General features: G+C 33.5%; 1 protein-coding gene across 1 annotated transcript; it reads left to right on the forward strand.

Moving 5' to 3' along the window:
- The first annotated feature begins 10,271 nt into the window (after positions 1 to 10,271).
- LOC139074555 (olfactory receptor 8I2) lies at positions 10,272 to 11,204 on the forward strand. Its single transcript, XM_070565988.1, has one exon. The coding sequence runs from the start codon at positions 10,272 to 10,274 to the stop codon at positions 11,202 to 11,204; it is 933 nt and encodes a 310-aa protein (XP_070422089.1).
- Positions 11,205 to 11,847: the final 643 nt, after the last annotated feature.

Raw genomic sequence — 11,847 nt, forward strand, 5'->3', positions numbered from 1 at the left:
CCAAGAATTTTCAAGCAGAAATATTTAAAGAATATTTATTGATACTACAGGCAGGTGCATTGTTAAATGCCTTTGGAACTTGTTGGAGAAAGGAAGGATGGTATTTTCAAAGCAGCTTATGTGCAAAGATATATTCATTATTGGCTTTTGGATAATAATATAATAATATATATGTATGCATATACATACATACATGCAGATATATGCAATATATACATATATATGCAATATATTCTGTCAGAGAGGAGAAAGTTTTCCTCTACCCTTTTGTTTACTAATTGAGGTCTTATCAATAAAACTGACAAAAGACAAATTAACAGGAGAAAAGACAAAATCTATTCATATGTGTATAAGAGTGCACCAAAAGAGTGGTTTGCTCAATAATTAGAGGTGGGGTTTAGGTACCTAATTTAAAAAGGGAAAGGGAGAGAGTATAAAGGGTTCTATTGGAAGAGCAAATGGACTTTTAATGGAACAAACGGGAGATAAGAAATTTTGTGATATTGTTTATGCAGGTGCAAGTGGTCCTCTCTGTTTTCTTCCTGGCAGGGAAAATTCCCCAGGGAGAGAAGATTTATGGCAGTCTCACTTGCAGAAGTTTCTGCCTTTAGCCAGATAAGGGAATTCCTGAAAAAGCCTCTTTTTGAATCTATTGAATCCCAACTGTTTTCCATTTAAAATAGTTTTATGTCACTGTGTAGTTTGAATCCTTTCAATCCTCAAATTATTATTTTGAATCTCTACTAACTTCCTATGTAATAATTTGACACCATCTTCTAAGGCTTGGTTAGTTATAAAAGAGGATCTTCAGTTTTTATAAAGGATATAGTAGAACCAGTAGGTGACAATCACACAAACATACAAATAGAAATGCATGCACATATCTTGAGAATCGATTCCAGAGAATGCACTTATTCTTCCCTCTCCTTTACAACTCTGGAAGAGCTGACCCATGTTACAGATGAAGAAACAAAGGATCAATGTAGTTAAAAGCTTACCCAAAAGAAGACAGCATCCACATTTGAGAAGTAGATTCAAACACACATATATTCATATACTTGCACATTTTACGTAAACAATAGAATTTCCTGTATGTATTTTGTATGCCATCTTTGATTAGAACTGTTAAAATTTGAATATTTAACTTTAAAAAATCATTCCACAGGCAGAGAGAGGCTGCTTTTTATGGGAACTCCATTTCTACCTATAGTCTAACAGAAATACCAAAATAGCAATGCAAAGATATTTCATTGTATCAGCACTTTGGAATTTGCTAAAAATCGACCTTTAGGAAACTTTCATAAAACAGTACAGCCAATTAAAAATGCTAATATATGTTTTTAAAGAAAATGACGATAGAACCCCATTTTCCTTATGTTCATCATTCCATATAGTGTTTATTGCTCCGCTCACTCAGACATGCATCAAAAAACCTAGTCCAGCACTGTTGTTATCACAATTGTTAAGAAAGCAAGCATAGCCTTCGCTAAATGACACCTTTGCAATATGTAGGGAACAATGGTTTTGAATTTGTGAATAGAATGGTTATATCTATCAAATGGAATAATATTTAGCTAATAGTAATAAATCTTATCTGTCAAAATTTGTAAGTCTATGGAATTTTGTTATTATTACTTAATTAAATTTATGTAAATATGTAACATAATGTGTTAAAGTAAATTTTATTTCACTGTCTCTATACAGTCCATATTTTCTTCCAGAATAATCCCATTGTCAAATATTTTAACTGCATATCACCATAATGGCCTTGCATTTTCCAAAAAAATAATTATTCACTGTTATTGTTATAACAAAGTTTTAAAAGCAAACCTAATATTATCATTTAATAAAAGAGTCTTTACGACATGGCAAACGGCTTTCTGAATATGATTTCATAATCACAGACTAAAATTTAAATCTAGATTGGGGCCACCAAAGCACCCATCTCCTGGTGTTAATACTTCAGGTTTTAATGTCTTAAAAACTAATTTATAGCGTAATGATAATTTCATTTTTCTAATTGTTTCCATCTCAGTACATTTTTTTAATGATGAAATTCTTTGGCAAAACACATGCAAATATTTTTATTTTGATACTTTGGTAAATTGCTTTCCAAAGACTTATATAAAACCGAATTCTTTCATCAATGCAATGATATTTATTTAAAAGTTTAGTTATTTTAATCTAATAGACAAATAATGGATGGACTGCATCACAAAAATCTCAAGAATGCAGGAAAAAGTCAAAACCAATGGTGTGAAAATTAATGAAGATACAATGAGTGATCATGTTCTTTTCCTCAAATTATCACTTGATTTCATGAGAAAAAATTTGAGAACATAAGGTTTTTCTATTCTTTTTCCTCAAAAATGGACTTGAGAATATGGTCATTGGACCAAAATCAAGAAAAGTAAAGCATGTTGAATCCAATATGAGAGGTAAAATCAAAAGAAATGGGAGTTTTGAAATATTATAGAATTACAGATAGAGGTATTGGTTAGGAATACCATTAAAACCATGAGGAACCCAGACATCTTTAAATATTTCTTTCTCGACAAATAAATTGGTAGAGTGAATTTTCCCAATACTTTTAGGTAGAAATATAAAAGGACAACAGTGATTAGCTTCTCAGATCTAGTAAGATACTATTTACATACAAAAATAGTTTCTCCAACAATCACTAAGGGACCCGAACCAAGCAAAGCTTTCCCTGAAGTTTGCTTCATCTGCTTCTGCACTTAGTGATGACCTTGTTTCTGACCAGATTTTTATGCTTTTTAAATTAAAACACTAATTTAATCTGATTTAATGGCATGTGAGTATATGTAGTCTTTTTGTTTAGGTCTATAACCAACCTGAAGATAATGTGTTTGATTTTGTTGCTGTTAAAAACCTCTGTTAGTAGTGCAATGCTAATGATAACGTATACCAATATATATCTATATATCTATGTATCTATACATCAATCTGTCTCTCTTGCTCTATAAATATATATATATGCATATATATGTATGTATGTAGTTTGTATGATAAGAATATGACATTAGGGTGTTGGGTTCTACTTTATTCTACGGTGGGCAGACAATCTTGAATTAACATATTTTGTTAAGAATATTACATATTTAAATATTCCAATTTATTTACATCTTTTTGCAGGGGAAAACAAGAAGGATGATAAAAAGATGTCATGTAGAGAAATATAGAATTGAAAGAGTCAGGGAACATATTATAATTGTCTCATTATTGAAAAAATGTCATGAGAAGAAGGGATTAGATTTGATTTATAGGGTTGAAGGAATACAATGATAAGAATTTTAAAAGTTTTGAACTAAACGCATTTGAAAATCAAAGTAATGTGTCTTTCGTGATATCTTGACTACCTGAAGCAATATAGAAACATATTTTGACTGTGCACAGAAGATAAAGATCGCTTGGAAAATTGAAGCAAAAGATGGACAACAATTTGGGAGTAGTAGGGAGCAGCCTGAGTCTCAGATGGATGGTTATGTGTGTTGGCCTCCAAGTGTCATTCCAACAATTAGGCATTCTGCTCATGGCTACTGAATTGATTATAACTTAAGAATTTCAAAGAGCTCACAATGTCCTCTTTTTTGGCACCATGTTCTTTTTTCAGAATCATAGAAATTTATGTTTGAATGGAACCTTATAATCTGTTATTCTGATAAGAAAACCAAGTACTGAAGAGAGGAAAAATTTTCATCATATATGTATGCATTAGGCCCCATTACCATTGGGTAATTAGCAGCATTCTAGTTTTCAGCCTAGTTCTCTTTTTACCGCACAGTGCTACAAAGCGATTCATTTCACAAGCTAATTTCATAATTATCATTAACTAAGAAAGTTATCATTAACTAAGAAAGCTGAGCATTCCACATAGCAGCAGGCTCCTGTATCTTTTGCTAGTTTCTGTCCTTGTTCCACACATACAGGTTTTTCTCTCATATCATTCAGTCTTGCTAAAGTTTGGGGGTCATCTCAGAGATCAATCTGAGTTCTTACTAATACAAAGAATACATTTGGTACCCACATTTTGAAATGAGGCTGGATTTGCCAGAGAAGCGTATAAGGAAGACATCAGATATTGGATAACATAAAGGCCTCAGATGATCCTAGTCTTCCTGTCTGACCATGTCACTGAGTCCCAGGAGGTATGGCTTGCCCCGGGAGGGTGTGATGCTGACTGCATAGTGGGGACATACTCCTCCTGGAAGAAGCTGTTGGTATAGCTCAGGAGAGGGCACATCTTACCCACCGTTCCCTGGCCATCCACCATGAACTTGATCATCAGTGAGCCTGGAATGTGATGGCCTCTGAGCAGGTTCCCAGCTCTCAGTTCCCACTATGGCCCAAAGGTCAGCCCTGGCCCACCTGAGGGCCCTGCTCTGCATAGCAGTCTATTTCCCCTCCTCCCTCATTTTCTCCCCTTCCCGTTGCCCCTTTCTCTCTCCTCTCCCTTTCCTCTCTCCTCCTCTCTCCACCCCCTGCCCCCCATCACCCAGCTTCCAAGCCTGAGAATGGGGAGCTGAGAACCTGGGGAGCTGCTGCTGCTGCATTGGTTTCTGCACCAATTCTGGCCTCGGCCTGGGTCGCCAGGCTGCTGCCCCTGCTACTTGGCACCCAGTTACTCTCCTGGCCTGCCTTCCCCAGGAGAATCCACTGGATCATCAGATTGTAAATTTTTCTTTTCACTTCTTACTCCTCTTCTGGACTGTTTATTCCTGTGAGGAAAAGACCACATCTTATTCCACTTCACAGTTCCAAGATTACTGGGAAATATAGCAGGTGTGCAATACTTATTTGTTTAATAAATTGATGAGTTAATTATTTCATAAGACTTTCTTATCTATCATGTACTAGAATATTTGATACTGAAAAGTAAACAAATAACAAAAAATAATCACCAAATTAAGAATTTTTCCACCTATTACAGTAAAAAAAAACAAAAAAATCACCACCTACTGGAATGAGGTTCTCAATAATATTTAAAGTGAAGGGCATATAAATTGTAAACAAAGATATGAGGCAGTTCCCCATGCATAGTAATGAAATAAATACTAATAAGATAACCTTTGATTTATTGAGCTCTATTAAATATGGAGCTTGATAAGACATAAATGGTCCATGTAGGCAAGGTTATGATGAAATTGATGGTGAGGGACCTGCTCATGGAAATTAAAATTTGCCAGACCACTTTAGAATGCCTCATGCTAATAAGTAGCATGAAGTTGTAGTTTTGGCCCCAAAATACTACTTCTGGTTATTTATCTAAAGGAAAAATATCAATATGTATTCTGCATTACTTTAAAATAAAAACAAACAAAGAAAAATCATGATTAGTGTAAATGCCCAACAGTGAAAGAAACAGTTCAGTAAATGTGTATTTATATACATAAAGTCATTTATATTAGGACACGAGACAAATATTTATTGAATACATATTATGTTCTCAATATCATGCAAAATGTTTTGTATATATTATTTAATTTCATTTTCACAAACACTTGAGGCAGGTGCTACTATTGTCACTTTGCAGATGCAGACACTGAGAGGATCAAAGAAATTAAATTATCACGTGGTTGTAAAGCTAGTAAATGATATTTCTGGATACAAACTCAGAATTATGGTTCCCAAATATAAACATTTTCAATTATAGCATAGAGTCTTGATTTTAAAAGTTATAATTACAGAAACTTGAACCTTTAAAAGCATTGAAAATATGTGTGATATATTCTTAAGGGGAAAATATAAGTGCACACATGAAAATAAAATATGTTGTCCAGATCCTGGTTTTCAGACACCATCTTCCCATAAAAGATAGCAGGGATCCTTGGAGAAGTGGTTGTTACTAGAGCCAAGCCTGGGAAAATGTAAGATGAGCCTGGAGCATACTGTGCTGCCAGAATATAAGAAGTGAAAAAAAGAAAAAAGACAATAGCATGTGCAAAGGGCAAAGCTCATAGGAGTTGATTTGATGATGGTTCCATTAGCAAAGCTAGAATAATTTAAGCCACAAAACAAATCATGGTAGTATTGGAAAATAACCCAAGAACAAAATAATTATCGATAAGTACATGTTGCTATAACTAGCTAAATAAATAAATAAATACATAGGGAAGAAAGAACAACTCTTCCTTACACAATAATTTCAATTAAAAGATGTTGAAAGAATAAGGAAAATGAAAATTTGTTACCAAAACACCATCATAATAATTGGTAGAGGCAATAGATTGATAGGATGTCAAAAAGTATAGATGAAATATTTACACAGTCTAAATTATCTTCCCCAAAGGTAGGTAACTACATATATATTTATGCATATATAAAGCACAAAGAAAAGAATCATAGCTTTGCTGTAAAGAAGCCTGGCAGACACTACTTTAACTAAGTGATCAAGTTTAACACCACTAGTAATATCACTTATCAACATCATATACCCTCGGATAAGATGAACAGGGAATACCTATCATTTCACTGGCATTTTTCCCTGTAAAGAATAACCTCAATTTAATGGTGAGAAACCACCAGGCAAACAAATTGAGGGACCTTCTACAAAAGACTTGACGAGTAATCCTTGAAAGTATCACAGTCATGAAAGAAAAGCAAAGAAAATTGGACAGTCACAGATTTCAGGAGACTAAGGAGACATCGTGACATTAATTGCAGCTTGATGTTCTGAATTGGATCATGGAACAGAAAAAATGACTTTTTGGAAAAACTGGTGAATCTGAATCAAATCTGTAGTTTAGTTAACATTATTGTATCAATATAAATTTCTTAGTGTTCATTGTACTGTGACTATGTAAGATGTCAACATTTGTGAAGCTGGGTGAAGAGTATACAGAAATTCTAAGTCTAAAAATATCTAAACAAAAAGTTAAATATAGTTGATTAACAGCTAGAACTCAGTGACTTTATAAGCAAACATGAATTCAATTGAATAAGCATTTATTAAATGTTCATTGATCCTAGAGCATAGTCAATCATACCCCTACACCATTTATATATGGGTGCCTACTGTCCTTTAAGCTCAACAAATATCAGAATATTCAAGAACTGAGCCAAATATTGAATCTTGAAAGAGACAATTAATTCTAAGTAATGTGAAAGGAGAGACAAAATCATTCTCATCTTTGAAGTCCCACACAAAGCATAATATCTATCATTTATTAGTTGCTCAATAAATGTATGTTGAAGGAATAAATAAGAGAAGGGATGGAAATTTGAGATTTAAGATATACAACCCAATTCTTTCAAAGTTTTATTTTCTCAAGAGACATACTAGAGGGGAAAAAAATGTAATACGTTTCTTTTGTCCTAGATATGACACATCTATAATAGATTGTATCCCTTTTTTGAAATTTCTAATGTGACAACTAGAATGAGAAATGTACTTTTTCCTTCCCCAGTGAAGAACATCTTGTTTCATCCCTGTAATACTAATCCTTTTTAAAAGATAAGTAAAATAAAAGAATGTAAAAATCACAGTAGAAAAATAGTTTAGTTGGACATCTGTGAGATCCTTCTAAGCTAGTGTTTGTCAAAGTGTTGGTCAATAGTGCACGGACCTGAGGCATTTTGAAAAATTTACTTTTGTGGGTCAATCTCAGACCTACCAACTTAGAATCTTTATAGAGTGTGGCCTAGGAAACTGCTTTAAAAACATAAACAACAAATGGAATAATAATGTGAGTTGAACTTTTAGAAGTGCTCACCTATCAGCTGAGCATGAAACTGAGAGCATGACTTTGAGTTTTCCTTAAAGTCTCTTGTTCCTTTTCCTAGATGGTATACTTCATCACAGCCAATGATTCTGTGTATGTACCATTGAGCACAGTCAATTAAAAATCACTGAATGTCTACATTAAAAATAAATACACACATGATTTGTTGATATGAATAGTAACATACTTTCAATGTGTATTAACACCATTAAATCAGTAGATAGGAAAACTCATTTCTTTTTGCTAGGAGGTTTCTCTAAGATCATGTATTTCATACATTTTCACAATCTTTTACAAAAGCTTTTATGTATATATTAATGAATATATACGCTAATAATGTCAAAATAAACATTACTTTTAATCCTATATCAATTACATTTTTATTATGTCTCTGGCCATTTAAACTGAAATACACAAAATTAAGGAATGTGTATTTCTGCAGGTTTCCATTGGAGATGTATCCCAGGCAAATTAGGAATAGACCTTGGGGTTCAATTAAGATACAGACCTCAAGAGATCAAAGATTCTAATTGACCAATTCCTTTATGATGTGAGTTTGAGAATTTGAGGGAGAGATGCTGGTGTAAGACTGTGTAACAACGAGATTTCAGAAGACAATCCTTGTCATGCGACTGCTTTAGAAATACACTAAGAATAAAACTAATCCTAACACAAATCTAGGTTTGAGCTAAAAAATTAGATTTTAATTCTCAAGAAGGCACATAAACAATTACTCTGTTAACTTGGTTCTTATTTTTATGAACAATTACTGTGTTAACTTGGTTCTTATTTTTATTTTATCATCAATGAAATTTAACATATACAATACCCAGAACTGTCATAAAAACCACCAATATTCTTTTCATCAACTTCATAATATTAATAGGGGTCCATTAAATAGGAAATAGAGCTCTGTGCTAACAGCAGCAGCAGCAACAACAATAACAACACATTCAAACCATTAGATTGACAATTCATGGGATTCAGAATTGCAGATGAGGCAAACATATTTCTATGCAAAAAATTAATGGTGAATTTGGTGAATACTGCACAATGTTTTCTCTTCTTGTTGTCTGATCATAAACGTCAAAATAGGTGTAAGTTGGCTGAAAGAGAAGGGGATTTCCTTTGGTTGACTAAATCCCAGGTAAGTCTACTTTTATCATTTTCTTCTTTCGGTAACTTTGTGTGTGTCGGTGTTTCTCACACTGAGAGACTTTTTCTTTTTACGTGCCTGCATCTTCCAGTAAGCCTTAAGGAAAATGCCTTTAATGACAGGCAAGACTAAAATGCCTTCATTGACTAAATGTTTGTTAGACAAATGAATGGGTAAATAAATAAGAACACTTATGACCACAGGAGACATTGAATTATTAAATATACTCACTATAACATCAAGTCTGTTTGGGTTACTCAAGCAGAGTGTTAAATGTCTGAAACAAACTTGCATTAATATCACATTATTTTCAGTTTTTATTTAACACATGCATATGTCAATTGAATTAAGCAAATAAGTTCTCTAATTTCTAGTGAGATCACCTTATATTTTAATTCTTTATTTTAAATATAACAAATCGCATTCATTTTACTGTTCGTAGCCTTTTTATCATTGACTTGAAAACTGCTGTTTGGCAATGAATTGACGCCTGATGTCATGGACTATCATGCACTTTTTATTGAAAAAAAATGTTCACTAACTACAAACACAAAACAATTTGTTTGTGTCATAGATTAATTTTCTCATTTGGTCTTAGCTCACAAATAGAAAGAAATTTCTATTTTTTTGATAGAAAAAATATACAAAGAATTTTACCATTAACATGTAAAGTATGCAGTATGTCTCTCTGTCTATAAATAAATATGTATATATATATATATATACACACACACATTTATATTGTTTTTTATGCAAAATTTTATTGAGTCCAAGGGGCTCAATAATTATTTACATTGTTAGTACATTGCATTACATGTATGTATCACATGTATGGAACTATTACATGTGTCCATATAAGATCTTATTAAGTTCCTCAAACAATGCTGTAAAGTAACTCTTAGGGGTTGAAAATTTAAGACTGTCACATGAGGTATCATTAAATTTACAAATTGTAGAACCTCCTTTCCTAAATAACCTTTATGTTTCCTGAGAGTATCATATATTTGATTCCAACAGAGAAATTCCTAAGTATATAATTTTGGGCCCAAGCATAGACTGGGATAGAGAATGGTATGTCTCAGGAGGAATCGTTTGAAAAATCATTCCAGACACATATCTTTTAGAGTTCTACCAACTCCACACATTTGTGAACTTTGAATTTTTTAAAAGTGTCTGTCAGTTCTATAAATAAAAAAGGAAATCATATATAAATTCTCAATTAACTTCAAGTCATTAAACATTTGCTTTCCCTTTGTTGCTCTCTCATTATTGGAGACTAAGTCAACTTTGATTATTAGATCTTTAGACTTAAATCCCTCTCTAACTTTTGTTATTGTTATCCAGGAGGTAAGTCAGGAGCCTGAGTTGATAAAATGGCTGAGAAGAATTTCACTGAGGTGACTCTCTTCATCCTCTCTGGATTTACAAATCACCCTGAACTACAAGTCGGCCTCTTCTTGATGTTTCTCTTTATTTATCTGTTCACTGTTTTGGGGAACCTTGGACTAATCATGTTAATCAGAATTGATTCTCACCTTCACACACCTATGTACTTTTTTCTTAGCAATTTAGCATTCATTGACATATTTTATTCCTCTACTATAACACCCAAGGCACTTGTAAATTTCCAGTCCAAGCAGAAAGTCATCTCCTTTGTTGGCTGCTTTGTCCAAATGTACTTTTTTGTGGGTTTGGTGTGTAGTGAGTGCTTTCTTCTGGGATCAATGGCCTTTGACCGCTATGTAGCAATCTGCAATCCTTTATTGTATTCAATGGTTATGTCCCAGAAAATGTGTACCTGGCTGGGTGTAATTCCATATATGATAGGCTTCACAAATTCTATGATATCCATCTGTGTGATAAGCAGTTTATCATTCTGTGATTCCACCATCAATCATTTTTTCTGTGACACCACAGCTCTTTTGGCCCTGTCCTGTGTAGACACATTCAGCACAGAAATGGTGATCTTTGTTTTAGCTGGGTGCACTCTTCTTAGTTCTCTCCTCATCATCACAATCACTTACACTGCCATCATCTCAGCCATCCTGAGGATCCAATCTGTAGCAGGCAGACAGAAGGCCTTTTCCACCTGTGCATCCCACCTCATAGGTGTAACTATCTTCTATGGGTCCCTGATTTTTACATATTTGCAGCCTGATAACACATCATCCCTGACGCAGGCACAGGTGGCATCTGTATTCTATACCATTGTCATTCCAATGCTGAATCCACTGATCTATAGTCTGAGGAACAAAGATGTAAAAAATGCTCTCCTGAGATTCATACACAGAAAACGTTTTCCATGATAAATCTATTCATGTTACAATTAAAACAAACCTGTATGGTTTCAGGCATTCAATTGCTCCGATAATTAGGAAAACAGTAGAGTAAACTCAAAAGGCATAACACAAACTAAACGATAACTTAGAGTCTGGAAATTCGAGAGGTAAATTATTACTTTATTTGTTTATACGGAATATTGAATCATCATATTAGGAGTTCAGTTCAGTACATAAATTATTCAGACATAGACACGCACAAGTAAGTAAGGAGGCATCTGACCGGCGATTGAATCCATCCTTGAATATCTTTGATCATGCCATCACACTGAAACGTGTTAAACAATAAATTGACTTTTCATACGGTTCGACATTCTGTTTTCTCAGCTATCAAAAAATTGAAAGTAGAAAATTAGTAGATTAAGAGATTATGACTCTTAAATGTTATTAACAACAAGAAATGGTAGCTAATAGCCTGAGAGCAAAGGAAAGAGTATAAGATTAACAAAAGCAAGTATAAGCCACACGGGGGGGAGGGATGGTGAGATTGAGGTCATTTCAGTGAGGTGCAAACACTAATGATGACAACAGACATCAGGTAGTATAGAGAAATCTCTTGATAATGTTGATTCATTTTGCCATAACAGTTAAAATTTTGATCATTTATCTA

Source organism: Equus przewalskii, chromosome 11, assembly GCF_037783145.1.
Source record: "Equus przewalskii isolate Varuska chromosome 11, EquPr2, whole genome shotgun sequence".
NCBI lineage: Eukaryota > Metazoa > Chordata > Mammalia > Perissodactyla > Equidae > Equus > Equus przewalskii.